Here is a 17,068-nt window from a genome sequence, read left to right as displayed (position 1 = left end):
TTCATCTGACATTATATGTTTTGTTTTGCAGATTTTCTTCATGGCACTATAAATTGCACAATATAGTGACCCTTTACTAGCTGAGCACATTTGTCACCACATTCATTTTTCCTCTGCACATTTGTCATTATTCCCTTTTGTGGATGCACATCTGTTGAATCTCTTTTTGTCTTGTATGCTTTTGTCAGTGTAGCTTAGAATGGTGGTAGTCCACACAGAATTAAGAGTAATAAAATCCATAAAACAAATGTCTTCCTAAAGGAAATCCCAAAACAATAGTTGGGGCACTTTATTCAGAACACCACACTACCAAAACCAATACTCAAACCAAATCCAAAGTTGAATAAATGAATAAAGGTATTTTCCTAAACATTTCTTAATTGAATTAAGAAGTTTTCACTTTGAAATAGCTGCAGTTATTTTTTATACTCTTTGATCCAAAGTTCAAATGATGACACTATTAGTCAAAAACCACATGACTAGCAATGGGAGTCATTGCTATAATCAATATGGCGGTACAGAAAATAGCAGAGACTATAGAAAAATAGTAAACCGTATGGAACAATTATGTTTCAAAAATAATGATAAAACCAATGACAAAAAAAACTGCACAATAATATTAGGAAATTATCAAAAGTGTTATTGACAATGACAAGCAATACATCACATGTACAAAGCATTAGATATATACTGCATATGACATGGTCAAAAGGCAATGTAGTATTGTATGTTAAAAAAAATACCAATAAAAAGTTTACATGTTTGATAATAGAAAAAAATGCACTTTTTACAGAATAAAAATGAGCTTTCTGGTTCATTTTAAACATTACAGCTGATGTGGCATTACAAATTTAAACTAATGTTTACTACTAGTGTTGATCGGCAACATTTTTTTCCCAGTGCCCCATGATGATTTGCAAGACCATTTTGACATCCAGTGTTGGCTGGGATAGTCCCCATTGATCCTGGTAATGAGCTAAAAATGTAAAATTGAAAATACAGTTAAACACGAAACATGCACACAGAAAGAAACTGGAAATGCCTTGGTGTACCCATGTCTAAAAGGTGATGTGTTCTTGTATGGACTTGTGTGTGACCTGTGTGTAATGTGTAGAACCTACCCTTTACATAAAATGACCCAGAGTGCAGTGCAGTTGATGCAGACAGGAAGGAGTGAAGAATCAACGTGTCTTAGTGTTGTTCTTATTTAGTAGCAGTGGTAGTGATCGAGCAAAAGCATCAAGTTAAAAAAAATATATCTGCTATGGCACCTAAGGGGGCCAAGCCTTAATGAATTAATGCTTCTTGTCTGCAACCATGTGAAATAAATTTTACTGTTCTTTTATTTATTTCTATTAAATTTATCTCAAGAAGGCACACTGCCACTGTGGTTAACACTGATGCATCACAGCTCAGGTGACATTTTTGGCAACAAAAATCGGTCTAGCATATTGATGTTTAACATCTAGCAGACGTTTCCATAGCCATTAGGGAACCTTAAAAAATGATTGCACCATTATAATCCACTCAAAACTAGTTCAGTTTCTCCCTCTCCATTGACTTTAGTGCAGTTCACTGAGTTTGGCAAAGTTCCTGTAACATTTTCTCAATTTTACCAAATTCAAGGCAAAGTGAAATCAGCGTGATTCACTCCTTACTATTTATTATATCCTAAGGGGTAAGTGCTATAAATAAGATGACCACTCAATACGCAAATCAAAAGGGACATTACTGTAAAAATGTTCATATTGTGGTATAGAGTCAGGTTTCAGGACATGGTGTGCAATCTACCGTCGTTTTTTACAAACTTTGGACATCGTAAAGAAAAGAAAAGAATTGAAGCAACTCTGGTATCTGTTTATATCTACACTGACATTTATTTATTACTCCAACTATTCTTATTTGATTTGCATGTCAATGAGGCGATACAGTATAATCATTTTTATATAGGCACAGTGCTCATACCATACCATACCATTTTTATTTGTTAAGCACTTAAAAACACAGCATTACAACTGACCAAAGCGCTGTACAGTTAAAACAAGCAAGACTAAAAGCAAAATATTAAAAACAAACATTAAGAGAGAATTAAAACAGAGACGCTAAAAACAGGTCAGGGGACCCAATAAAACAGAGAAATAGCAAAAAGCAAGTGGGAATAAGACAGGTTAAGAATTAAAAGCCAATGTGAAGAAGTGCGTTTTTAGGTGTGATTTGAATGTGGCGACTGAAGCGGCTTGCCTAACCACAAAAGGTAAGGAGTTCCAGAGCCTAGGTGTACAGACGGAAAAAGCCCTTTCACCACGAACTTTAAAACGTGCCTTGGGAACGGTTAGGAGCAGCTGATCTGTGGATCTAAGAACACGAGGGGGATTGTGACGATGGAGCAAGACACTCGAGTAGGCAGGAGCTAGACCATTTAGTGCCTTATAGGTTAAGAGGAGTATCTTAAAATCAATTCTGAATCTAACCGGCAGCCAGTGTAGGGTTTTTAAAATTGGTGTAATGTGTTGGCTTCTGCTGCTTCCAGTTAAAAGCCTTGCAGCCGCATTTTGAACCAATTGGAGTCTAGAAAGAGTGGCTTTATTAATACCATATAGGCAGGAATTAGAATAGTCGAGCCGGGACGTAATGAATGCATGGATTACTGATTCAAGGAGGTGGTAAGGCAGAATTGGTTTGAGTTTGGCAATTCGCCTGAGATGGAAAAAGCTCTCTCACTGTTCTAATACTTTATGTCTGGTATTTTCTTAGGTAGGCATTTCCTTCTATGTACAACATGTAGGATTCTCTTGTGGGTATTATGCCTTTGACATGATTTCAGAGTTTTTCACAATATTGTGCCTTAGCAGAAGTTGATATTGCTTGTCACATGTACAAAACCAGGCATGTCCACTTGCCATAGCTCATGTCTACTAAGAATGGATCCTACTTTCAAACCACTCCATATGGGTTGATCATTGATTTTCTTGTTAAGGATAAGCCATTATGCTGGGAATAAAACAGATGGCATCTTGTCGGAGTCTCTGGCAGAAAAAATTGGAGCTGTACATAACTTGTAAAACATTGTTGTGAATTGAGCAAGAATTTAAGTGAGAGAGGAATGCTATGTAGTGGTTTTCTCTCTATTGTAGTAAACTAAACTTTTGTACTACTTTGAACAGTACATTTTGTTGGTGCAGCAAATTGATTGATCTGCTTCCAATGGGTCTGGAATAAGATTTGCAGTAATGAAACGTCAAGATTAGGATTCCCTACTGCTTCATCTGGCAGATCTTTCTCATTTGTCAATCAATAAATGAAATCAGCTTTGCCTAAAAATAGATATTTTTTCTTTCTTTTTTATGTTAATGCTACCTCTTAAATCATGTCTTATTAGTCACAATGATTGAAGCCACTTTTTCACTAAGCGGATTTTCATAAATAAGATGTCAGAACTAATGGAGGAGTAGAAAAAGAATCGGAATACAGCAAAATGTAGGTGACATAAAATATTTTTATAATAGGCAGTTATTTGTATTACCAAAGTATGGCTCCCTAGTCTTCCACACAATACTGAGAAAAATCACCAAGAAGCTTTTCTTTATTTTTTCACATTAGAATTACCAAATCCTATGGAAAAACTCGTAATCCCGACCCACCTTAAATCCTTTCTCACTTCTCCATCAGCGTCTTTTGTGTTGTAAATGTGTCGATCAGCAAAAGCAGCAAGCAGCCTGCTATCCCATCCCCCCACCAACACAGAAAGGGCAGAAAGTTCTCTCATCATCTGTTAACCTGCGTGTCCGTTGCCTAGAGTTGTATAGGGTAAATAATATGTCATTATTTGGAATACATGCATTTCATGTGCTTTCCGTGTCCAGAACAATCAATGTAAACAGATCGTTAAAATGAAACATTTTTCATGTTTTAGTACTAAAAACAAAATTTTGACATGGAGTGTATAATGTGGGAACACTGAAGTCCAAATATCAAATAAACATTTTCACAAAAGGTACAAGTATAACAAAACAAGCATGCTTTTATTCAAGAAAATAACTGCAGAAAAAGAACAGGCGTTAGGGTGCGACATTGACACACTTTTAATACAGCCGCTTTGGTGGTGCAGCAGTAAGAACTGCTGACTCATAATCAAGATGTTCGCAGTTTGATCATGGATGCCTCCATTTTGAGAAGTGAGCTGCTCTTATTCTTACTATTATAGAATAAAAACATACATTTGATTTGAGTCTATAATAGCTGGTGTAAATTTATGGTAGGCCTACTTGTAAAGGTTAGCATTTTTATTTTTATTCAGTTTTATTCTCCCAGTCACGTTCACACTCCCTCCGCCCACCCCACTCCACCGTTCGGACACTGCTGTTTTCATATAAAGACATGCTATAACAGAGGTGAACTCAGATGATGATGAGGGTTCTACATCGGAAAAAGAGAACAGAAGCCCTAGCCCATAAGAAAGGTCTGCTCACATATAAGAACAACGCAGCTGCACCAGGCATAAAGGTGAAAGATGGCACCGCTTGGATACAGCAAGAGTTCGAGCATCATCCTGTCAGTCAGTCTGCCCCACACCTGTCCTTCAAAGAAAAAGCAGAGCTCACCAACATATTGTGCAAAGTCCTCTTTGTGATTATGTTTTGTGATGGTCTTTACATAAAAAACATTTATATGTTACTTATATAAAAGCCAGATCAAATGTTATTTACCTTGATTTATTTACTTATCTTACTACAGGATAAAGTCACAAGTAGACTGCAGAGCTTCCTGTGTCTGACCGACAAGGGCATGCTCACACAGTACATGTCTAATGCCACGAAAAGTGCATACTGACACTTCAGTACACAAGCAATGGTACGAGCATGCAGTCAGACTTCTTTTTTGGTCACATACACCGTTCAGATCTAAACACTGGCATGGAGAGTCAATCGCGTACTGAAGAGTCTATAGCTGCATTTGGAAGCTGCCGTTGCACTTTTGCCGACACTGTATTTTGTATATAAAAGTCAGATTGAATGTTATTTACCTATTTACCTTGATTTATTTATTTATCTTCCTACAGCGTAAAGTCACAGGTGGACTGCAGAGCTTCCTGTGTTTGATCGACAAGGACATGCTCACAAAGCACAAAAAAAAAAAACACTTGAAACCCATAATTGGGACAAAATATAGTTTATTAATTACAAAATGTCTTGTATGTGCTATTTTTCGTTTACATCTGTAAGAAAAGCAAATCTTACAAACATAGGGCTTTTTATGTTCAGGGGCACCCAAGCAGTAAATCAAACCAGGAGTTGAGTAATTGACGAAAATCAAATTCTTATCACCGTAATGTCAGACTTTTGTAATTAGTAACATCATAAAAAAACCAGCCTAGTCCAAAACAGACATGTTGACAATCCTCTGCTTTCTATTAAAACATGTCATCAAGCAATAATGATAAACTATTGTAGCCAAAAACAACTATCCTCAATCTCATTTACATTTTTAAATAAAATTATAACATGCCAAACAGAGTTAACGGAATACTCCACCCAAAAACAATATTTTTTCTATGTTACTTAACATGTTACTTAACCCATAAAGTTTGTCATGATGGCTATCTCATGTTTTCACAGAAAATGGAACGGACAGTGGCAGCATTTTAGGTCATAAAGTGTTAATAATGCTATAATTTTTGTTTTTTTCAGGAAATGCATACAGAGAATGCATGGAAAATGGAACATGGGCCTCCAGGATAAACTACTCTCAGTGTGAACCTATTTTGGAAGAAAAGGTATGTTATTACATTTTTATAAACATTAAACTGTTAGTTACTAACTAATGGATCCTGAATACCTGGACATACAGTATGCTGAGTTTAATGTAAGAAACAGTAATATTATTTCTCTAGCTATTTTCTGGGCCTACGTTTTCCTTTCAAGGATTGAGGGAGAAAGTTGCTTATTGTGGCAGCTTTAGGCAAAAGACAGGAGCCAGTTATGAATGAAACTCCAGCCTGTTTCAGGGTACAAGCATGCATATCCACACAATGGCCCATATAGGGCTATTTTAGTCTGATGTTACCATAAGAGTTATGTTGTTGGGACACTGGATGATATCTGGCAACCCAAAGAAACAGTAGTCAAATGTGCCAGCAGCTGAAAACTGTTCCCTGAAGCTTCGAGGCACAATGCTAACCATGCTTCAGTTCTGATGTGATTTTAAAACTGAAAAGGGAATAAAAATAATTCAAGCAGTAGATACAATTAATTACGCTATCAATATTGAACTTATTATTAGTAAACATTGCACAATAATTTTACAAAGTTATTCAGAATACTTACTATAGATATAACTAAAAAATGAATGGTGTAAATATCTTAATTTTCTTAGAACAATATGTGAAAATATTTTTTATTAGATGCAATTCTATAATAATAATTAAATTATGTTTTTAATGGCACTTTTAAATACATAGTGTTGATAGCCTTTTTTCCTCACATATTTTTGTATATGAAATAAAAATGAGATCAAGATAAAACAAGCTGTAAATGTATGCAGGTGTGTTTGAGGACTTAGTTACATGATTTGAAAGTTGTAACATTTTACATTTTTTATTACTTCACATTTTTGTTCATTAAAAATATTTGTAACAATGAATTATTTTCAGACATAACTGATAACAAAACGCAATTACATGTGCTAGTAGATATGAAATACTTGGTTTTCTAACAGCACTTTACAATGTCACCTAGGTAGAAATGTAGCCTTAATAGGCTTGCAGTGGCTCAACAGCTTTCATAGATGACGGAGTCCAATTCAAGGGATGTAAAAATAACATCAGTTGATATCCTATTGTTAGTTATTGGTTATTGAGGGCCTGTGGCTAATTATAATTCAAACTTCTGAATCGTAGCATTTTTGAAAGACATGTCAGATTGAGAGTTAAACTGTTTGTAGAAGTCTGAAGGTAAAATTGTTATTTGCAACCACCTTAGACTGGCACTAATATTGCTCTGCACAACTACTAAATATAACACAAAATTGCAGTTTTCTCCATTTTTTCATAAATAAATAAGGTTGTATTTTTCTGGGCCTCGGTGTCACGAGATTAATCCAATAGTGAAAGCCATTTTTGTCCTTGTATAGTCCATAATTTCTTGCCAGTACATCAAGGAGTTAATGACAGACATGTAGTTTTACATATACAAAACAGTACCACCAGGTTGTAGTTACCCTCCCAATCTCTGTCCATGTGAAATTTACAGTTTCATTTTGCCCACCAGGTTTTCTCCAGGTATTATGATTTTTTTCCTTAAAGATGTGCATCCCAAGCTGTAATTTTCCCTATATGAGTCAGTAAGGGCATGTGACAGCATTTCAGCCTTATACATTATTCTGCTGGAATGTATTCTGATTTTTATGACTGTCAACTGGAAAAAGTGAATGAAAATAGATGGATTTTCTATCCTATAGCAGATATTTTACACTATTTATGATAATCTCAGTTGACTTACTTGTCATATATAGTGGTTTTGTACATAGAGTTCACACAGATTCTTGAATGTAAACAGAAATAGAAGAATACAAAGCAATAAGGCACTTGCATCAATACGCCTGCATGACGTGTCTGTTTAATGTGTAGTAAACAAATATTTATACATTCTAACTCAAGTTCTCTCAGTGAAAGGTATCTGGAAGTATCAATATAACAGATTAATACGTGTAGACATAAATCATGCCAAAATAATACACTAAAGCAGAGGAAGACAAAACTCCACTTAACAATGCTTTGGGGACAAAAAATAAAATAATAAAAATCTGAGAGGTGCTAGACACCCATTCACTCCATTATTTATGCATCAGTCATTCATCAATCAGTAAGGCATACCACATGCTACTATCCATAATTGTGATGGAATGACAAGGTGGTCTGATGCTATTTCTTCCACCATTGACATCAAGAAGGTTCTGACCACTTATTTTTCATCTTTGGCATTAGCGTGTAGCCTGATAAAGGCAACAGAAGAAGCAAGTACAAGTAGGTCATAAATCCATATTTAACTGTAAAAGCATTTGACTTAGCAGAGTATATACAACAAATAAATATATTACATGGCATATTAAACAGCTCTGGTATGGAAGTGGCAGATGTTTTATTAAATAGGATCCTTCATGCATGACATATAATCTATAAAGACAATTCAATCTGCTTTAGAACTGTTAACACATGTAGTGGTACTTTGTCTTCATTTAGTAAGGGTTATATGGATTGCCAGTTCACATGCAGAAAATTTCCATCTGAATTTGAAGACTGTTGTGAATACAGTAATTTGCAAATTGAAAACATGTATCTCATTTTTTTTACATTTATAATTTTTTTGTTAGAATTATCTTCATGTATATTATGAGAAAGGCATATAATAAAATGTTTATTGTCATAAAAAGGTGAGGACGTTATTTGTAACCTTCAAACTAATTTTCAGATCAATTTATTAATCCATCAATCCGCAAATTTGTAATTTGTAATTCCAAAATATGAAACTTTGAGTCCTAATTTTGGGGAAGTGCCTAAACCAATACAGAATAAAACAAATCAAGATTTCCTCCTGTATGAGATGCCAACCTGTGGTAAAGTGGGGTACTATTTTAAGAAATAAATAGTTTTAATTGCCGCACTCGTATCTTTGTGTGGGGGCATGGTTGCATGGCGAGAGCAGTCCTATGTGTGATGTGAGACTAATAATAATAATAATAATAATACATTTTATTTATATAGCGCCTTTCTCATGCTCAAGGCACTTACAGAATAAACAAAGAACGGCAGAATATACAGTATATAGCATTGTACAAACCAGATAAATAAATAAAGAAGATTAAGACAGTAAATTCTGAGAAAAAAACAGACAACATAATTGATGGTCTAGCACACACACACAGGTTACATTAGCAACTTGACAGAGAGGTAAACTGAGAGAAGGGTAATACAAGTCAAGTAGAACTAAAAGCCTTCCTGAACAGATGAGTTTTGAGTTGTTTTTTAAAAGAATTCATGGAGTCAGCTGACCTGATTAATTTTGGTAGGTCATTCCAGAGTCTGGGCGCTATACAGCTGAAGGCCCTGTCACCCATGGAGTGTAGATTAGTGAAGGGCACAACAAGATTACCAGAATCAGAGGACCTTAGTGGGCGGGCAGGAACATAGTGATGGAGAAGGTCACTGATGTAGTTTGGTGTGAGGTTATTTAAAGCTTTGTAGGTTATTAGTAGGATTTTATATTCGATTCTGTAGGACACAGGGAGCCAGTGAAGATGGAGCAGGATGAGTGTGATGTGCTCGCTGCTGCTGGTTAGAGTAAGGACTCTTGCAGCTGAGTTTTAAATAAGCTGGAGCTGTGATATAAGATTAGAAGGGGCACCTGCCAGTAGGGAATTACAATAATCGATGCGGGATGTGATAAAAGCATGGACAAGTTTCTCAGCATTAGAGAAGGAGAGGAAGGAGCGAACACGGGATATGTTACGGATGTGAAAGTAAGAAAGTTTCTTAATGTGGTTTATGTGGGCGGAATAAGTGAGGGAGGAATCAAAAATGACACCAAGATTTTTTACAGTAGAGGCAGGTCTGATGAGATCACTGCCAAGATGGACTGGGAAGGAGCTCATTTTATTAAGTTGCATTTTAGTCCCAATTTGCAGGAGTTCAGTTTTATTGCAATTTAATTTTAAAGAGTTCTGCTCCATCCAGGTTTTAATTTCACTAAGGCAGGTTGTGAGCTGAGAAAGCTCTGATGAAGTTCCACTTTTAACATTGAAGTAGAGATGAGTATCATCTGCATAAAAATGATAACCCAATCCATAACTACGGATAATATGGCCAAGAGGAAGCATATAAATACAGAAAAGCAGAGGACCGAGGACAGAGCCTTGAGGGACTCCTTGTGTGACAGGCGCTGAGCTGGATCTGCTGTTGCCAAGACTAACAAACTCTTGCCTATCAGTCAGATAGGACTTGAACCACTGGAGGGCAGTGCCAGAGATACCCAGCATGTTCTCCATTCTGGACAGTAGGATGTCATGTCTAACAGTGTCAAATGCTGCACTGAGGTCTAACAGAATTAATATGCTAGTTTGTCCAGAGTCTGCTGCCATAAGCAAATCATTGGTTACCCGTAGCAGAGCAGTTTCACAGCTGTGCCGCGCCCTGAAACCAGACTGAAAGGGTTCCATCAAATTATTAGAGGTTAGGTAAATGGTGAGTTGGGAAGCTACAACACGCTCAAGAACTTTTGACAGGAAAGGTAAGTGGGAAATAGGCCGGAAATTGTTAAGACTGGGATGGACCTGCACTTAATGTGCAGAAGCAGTATCGCCCGTGAACCAAATTGGCGCCAGGAGTTGCTGGTCGCTGCAGTTGTACCATGCCCCCAATTTTTAAAAGGAAACTATGAGTGTTAGGAGGGAAAAAGGGAGATCGGAGGAGTGAGAGAGGTAGACTCCATCCATCCATCCATTTTCCAACCCGCTGAATCCGAACACAGGGTCACGGGGGTCTGCTGGAGCCAATCCCAGCCAACACAGGGCACAAGGCAGGAAACAATCCTGGGCAGGGTGCCAACCCACCACAGGACACACACAAACACACCCACACACCAAGCACACACTAGGGCCAATTTAGAATAGCCAATCCACCTAACCTGCATGTCTTTGGCCCGGAGGAAACCCACGCAGACACGGGGAGAACATGCAAACTCCACGCAGGGAGGACCCGGGAATCGAACCCAGGTCCCCAGATCTCCCAACTGCGAGGCAGCAGCGCTACCCACTACGCCACCGTGCCACCCAGAGGTAGACTCGAGAGACACAAAGGAGGTTAAAAGGAACAGGTAAAGGAAGACAAAGTATGACATGAAGGTGGCATCCTTTTTCTTCTCTTGCTTTGCAATTTTTGCTATTTCTTTCCATCCACAAGATAGAGTAGAGCAGCTAAAAAAAAATTAAGTGCATTCACTCTTGTACTTACATCACATGATTGCACATGAGAGTGTCTGTAGCAATATGGTATATTATGTACAATAGAACTTTTCATGAATAAAAAGAATATTTCATTTGTGTGGAAGTAGTCTGCTTTGTCAATTTCTTCATGATCAGCATTATAATGAAAGGGGATAAACAAACAGATGGCAGGTAAAGAAATGAATGAACATTAAATGGACTATTTGCGCTAAGCTACTTTCTGGTTGACTGCATAATTTGACTAGTGTGTTGTAATATTTTACATACAATATGAAGCAATCACACTATATAGCATTTTCTACATCAAAACTTTGATTTTTTTTATTTAAGGATACATTTTGATTTTGCACTTACAATAAATATATTTTCTTGGCAAGCACAGCTTAGAAATAAAGTTTAGTTCAAAAACTCTTAATCACATCGCATGTACTAAAGAGAAAAGCTGTGATGATAAAAATGAGTTAAAAGTCCATACCGACTTAATTTGACTGGGCTGAATTGCTACACTCTTTTTCTGAAAAAAACAAATGTGTGTCAAAATATGTAAAAAAAATCATTAAGCAAGCAGAAGACGTGAGAGATAATAATAATAAATTGTATTTATATAGTGAGATAACTACTTATGAATAGCCTTATTCACTTTTAATAAACAGAAAGAGATTGTTTAGCTGTGTGTTTAGCTGAGGGCAGGTAGAATCTGCTGATCATAATTCCCAGTTTGCAAAAACAGCAGAGTGGTAGCTGTTTTACTATGACAATGATGGATTCATTTTAATTAATTTTTTCCAGCTATAAGATACAGTATTATAAGGCATCGCTTTAAATATTGGAATTGAGTACAGTAAGTATTGGATTTGATTAGTATGATTAAGCCTTTGTGTAAGAAGTGTAGTACAGGATATCACAAAAGATATTTTCATGCATTACATCATTATCATGATCTGGCCTGTCAGCTTGTGCCTTGGCCTGTAAAAATAATTTCAGTATGTTTTTTGGAAAACCTGAGGCTAAGAAATCTAATATGTTATATTCATCTTTTGCTTTTTTGAGGTTTTAACATTGCAAAAAAATTATTCATATTCTGCCCGAATGCCATCATGTTTTTCTTATGGACGCTGCCATATTGAAGAGTGGTTGCAAGGACTCAGCGCCCCATTGCTGGGATTCAGTTCCCTAAAGTCAAGCATCACAAAGTCACTAGGGTGACTTTTTTAAAAAGCCAGTGCCATATGTACCTAATTATCTAAAATTTGGATTTGCGAAAGAAAAATATGTGTCATTTCATTTTGCTAGTTTTTGTATTTACTGGTTACGACTTTTTGCTGCCCTCTGGTAACGGTTAATATCTTGTGTTTTGTGGCTTTTGTAGCGCGTATCTTTATTGGCTCACAACTCCTCCCTGTGTTGTCTAACAACAATTATGGCTACACATCCTGAGCTTTACTTAATTATTGTCTTCCTTGTTTTAACTTAATTCCGCTTCCAGTCAAAGCTGGTATTGCCTTGCACAAGCTGTAAAGCTGTTACATTTGGCATTACTCCGGATATTGCTGTTTAGGGATTAGAAGTGACTTTTAAGTATGACAATATATGTGAGTTATTCTGTATATGTTCTGCCGAAATGGTTTGAACAAGAGTATTCTCAGAATATACCTAGTGAGGTGGCACCTGTTGACAGCATTCACACTTTTGACCTTTTCCTGAATACATTTTAGACAGTTTTAAATGCGTTATATATGCACAATATACATTTTTGAGCAGGATTATACAGATTCATTCTTTTAAGAGAAGTGTATTTTATTATTTTAGGCATAACTGGGTCCCATTTCTTATGTGAAAATCATATTGAAAGATCCTTTTGCTACCACTCCCTAGATTAGGGATGGCATCTTTTTGTTGGTGGCAGTAAGGACTCATATAGTGGGTCCCATAAAGTCGTGGTGCGGCTATGAACCCAGGTATACCAGTACTTGTGTTACTGACTAAAATTAACTAAAAAGATAATTGCTTCAAGAAATGTTTTAATTATACAATATTTTTTTATTGAAAGCTGAAACATGAATAAGACAGCAATTTTAAAAATAAAGTGATTTTGCTAAGACAGTATTCTAGTCATGAACATGAAACTGCTTGCAACAATTAATTTATTGCAAAGATTTGTATCTGTTAATGCAGTACACTTCTGTACTTGTTTTTGGTAATTTTCATTTGTGAGAAGGTCTGGTATGAGCTACCAAATAAGGATGCCAATGTGTACAGCAGGCTTGCAATGCCTTGGGAACAAATCCTGAGTAATGTACTCTTGGTGGAAACCAAGCAAAAATAACAAAATATGTCTTTCAGCGCTTAAAGTACTGAAAGCGAGATTGTAATTCATCATGAAGTCTGAAAAATGCACAAAAAGATTAATTAACAGTGTCATACCAAACTTGAAATGAGCTCACTTGGGAAGCTGAACTACCTTCCTCTTCTAGTTGGGAAGTGTTTCACATTTGTAAATAGCTCTCTTTATACTAATCTGTGCACAGATCTGAAATCAAACCTCACGTTCTTCTACCAACAAAATCCGTTGCTGTTTAAACAGCCATGTGCAAACTCATATTCTTAAAAAACACACATGCATGACAAAGGTAAGCAAGCCACTTAAACATATACACTTAACCCTCTTTGTAGCAGTGGTACAGAATGGCCCTATTTGTATGGTAAAAGCTTGGTTTATTTAATTATTTTTGCATGGCATTGTATAACAAAGCATTGTGACAGTCTGGGTTGTTTCCATGGTCCTTGTCAGCTTCAACCTGGAACTGTCGATACCGAAACCAAGGATGAGCCAAGCAAATGAGGACACACAGCATTAACAACAGGTCGTGCAAAGTGTTTCAGTGCTTTTATTTAAATCATTGTCTAAAGTGCAGTGCAATGGTCCTCAATAAATAAATAATCCAGGAAAATGAGGTGCAAAGTGGAGGTTAACATGTTAAAGAAATAAATCCAATAAAAAGAGGTTAAAAATAATGTCAGGAAACCGTCCATTCATTTGAAACAAACAGGGGCCCCGGTGCAGCTTTTTAAAAACCTGCGTCTCCTCTACTTACCTCAAATAGGATCCTGGAGCCTGAGGAGACGTCCTTCCGGTAGGCACAGCCACCATTTTAACTGGACTCCGGTCCTCGCTACAATTGCATTGTCATTCACGAGGCACAATGCTGAGCCTTGCTCCCTTGTCTCCCGCTGCCATTTCTTAGCCTTACGTGGGAGCCCTCCTGGAGCAATTGGTCAGTCCTGCTTCCCAAAATGCTCGGTAGGAGTGACCCTCTCTCCCCTCTTGAGTGGTGGCCACACACTCCTCTCCTGGAACTCTCTTCTCTCCTGCCTGCCGCCTCTCCTGCTTGCTCTGGCTCTCTTCCCTGATCCTGCATTCTCTCAACCATTACTTTAACCCCTGATGTTCTTTCCTTTTTCTCTTTTTTCTACTTGGGCTCCCTTTTCTACCTGAGAGCAGAAATGAGATTTTGAGCATCAATGAGGGACAGCTGAACTGACTACATGGGCACACAGCAGACAATCCACTCACTGCCACCACTGAACTCCCTGTGATCACGCAGTGGAATGCTATACCCTGAAACCCGTGCCTAGCTACACCAATTTACATTTATTTATTTAAAATGGCACACAAAATCGTCATGGACCTCACCATACCACAAGCATATATGAAATAACTGCAGCATTATCTTATTACTTTGTATTAGGACAAGAATACTGTAATGGCAAAAACAAGCTGCATCAGCTCAGGGATGAGTCATCAACACTATGAGATGACATTTTGTCATGTAAATGAGCAGCTTTAGAGGCAGCTGCAGGGGATCCCATAAAAACAGAAAGCCTACAAAGCCACATATGAATCCCAACTAGTGCTGCATGGCTGAATAGTATAGCAAGTATAAGTATAGCAAGTCACCTAAAAGAGCCATATAAACAGTATAGAATCCATTTAGCACATGGTGCTGGCGTTACAATATAATAGATTTTTATGAGTAGCCTGTGGGCTGCTTGCAGCTGGGCCGTGGGCCAGATTTGGCATGTGGGCAATAGTTTGAGCACCCATGCTAGATGAACTCGGGGTAAATTCTTTGAAATTTGTTAATTAAATCTAGAAATACTATTCATATATCCATTTAAAGTAACCAGTATTCAGAAACAGAAATTAGTGGAAGCTAGGGGAAACAAAATGACATTATTTTTAATGATGTTTCTAGCAGGTGTATAAAAAATATGTATTTCTATCTGTGAGATTAGATATTAAAAATATACATAGACATTGTTTATGTAAAGATCTCTAAAGTACTGGTTAACTAATGGCTTCCATAAGGTGAATATTTTAAAGAAGACTGGAATATATGGTTATTGTATAGGTACAAGTGGAAAAGGCATAAGTAAAAAAACTAATACAAATTCAGAATAGCAGAGAGGGCATAAAATCACAAAATCTGTTTTTTTTCTCTCCCCCCCATTCTGAAATATGTATTTGTGTAAATTAGTACTAAAACAAATCAATAAGTTAAGCTGCAGCATATGCAAAAGTTGGCAAACACTTAAAGTTTTGTCATAATTTTCTAGAACATGAAAAGTGAGAAAAACTGAAGAGCAGGTGTTATGAAATTAAAAAAAAAAGAGGCTCATGCAGTATGTTAAAATAAACCACTGTGGAAAGCAGATGACTTCAGTCTACCTTTAAAAACAGCAGTGAATCATCCAATATTACAAAACACGCTTGGTAAAATTTGTAATTAGGCTGTGGAAAGGTATTTTATTCTTCAGTTTCTGATTATATAAGAAAGCATTTTTAAAATATTTAGTATTGTCATTGCATGTTAAAATTTTGAGAAAAAGTCATTTTAAATCAGTCACTGTCAATTTCATACTTACGAACACACCACAATGTGAAAAAATCTATCAATCAAAGTGCAAGTGTCTATTTCAAAGTGCATTATATATATACTGTATAATTGAAAAAGTTGAAGAAACTGGGCAAAAAAACTAAATCAAAGTGAAAAGGATAAAAAACATTGGGAAATATATAGCCTTTTACAGAAGTATTTTGTAATCTTTTTGTGCAAAAAATGAAAGGCCAGAACATAACCTCATTGTATACAGTCTCATATTTTCAGAAATGTGTTATTATATTTCTGATTATATATATATGAGCTTTATCAATGAAGCCTATGTGTACATGAAACAAAATGTTTAGTTCTGTGTAGAAGGGTAAGCACATATTCCAAATAAAAATGCTTCTTTTCACTATATACAGAATAAAAAGGCAGAGTGCAAAACAGTAATGAATTATCCTTAAGGAGCATACTTGTCCACAAATCAATCTATCTATCTATCTATCTATCTATCTATCTATCTATCTATCTATCTATCTATCTATCTATCTATCTATCTATCTATCTATCTATCTATCCTTCAGTTCCTTTTTGTGTCTTCTGTTTATGAAGGAAGTCTGCTTTAACTAGATTGTAAACATATCAGAAATTCAAGACTATATTCATTTGATTAGCTTCCTGCTAAATGTGGCATCTTTCTCTTTGCCTCATAACACATGAAGACAACTGGAAATGATCTGAAATGACATTTTGCTTAGCCATGATATTTGACTTAGAGTTGTCAGATCTTGTTAGTTTTGATGAATTCTGGCACTCTTATAATGTAAGCATTCTACTGTACAAAGGAGTACTGTATTCTTCTAATAATCACTGTGTTTTATTATAAAAACAGTAAAAAACCAGAAACACAGTTACAAACAGTAATGATACCTAATCAGTGTATTCGCTTTTTCCATCTTTCCCTTTAACTTCTGAATAATGTTTTGTTATTGTGGGATATGAAGGAAAGAAATACATAATTTGAATTTAGAGTACCACAGCACACTGTAATCATTTAGAGAAAATATTTGATTCCTGTTTGAGGTGTTACTTTTACTGTGACACGTAGGATAAGAAGTGTATGGTTAACAAAATGTTTTGTCCACTTTCTGTCCTAATTTTGTGAAGCATGGACCATGGATTTAGAC

The 17,068-nt window shown here is 36.3% G+C and overlaps 1 protein-coding gene across 1 annotated transcript in view; it reads left to right on the top strand.

The window, feature by feature from the left end:
• LOC114653716 (corticotropin-releasing factor receptor 2) overlaps positions 1-17,068 on the top strand; it is a 245,983-nt gene that overhangs the window by 143,345 nt on the left and 85,570 nt on the right. Inside the window, exon 3 of the mRNA XM_028804182.2 lies at positions 5,688-5,773. Within this exon, the coding sequence (XP_028660015.2) occupies positions 5,688-5,773 (86 nt within the window). The remainder of the gene's footprint in view (positions 1-5,687; positions 5,774-17,068) is intronic.

Source organism: Erpetoichthys calabaricus, chromosome 6 (genome assembly GCF_900747795.2).
Source record: "Erpetoichthys calabaricus chromosome 6, fErpCal1.3, whole genome shotgun sequence".
Classification (NCBI taxonomy): domain Eukaryota; kingdom Metazoa; phylum Chordata; class Cladistia; order Polypteriformes; family Polypteridae; genus Erpetoichthys; species Erpetoichthys calabaricus.
This window is presented reverse-complemented; position numbering and strand designations above follow the sequence as displayed.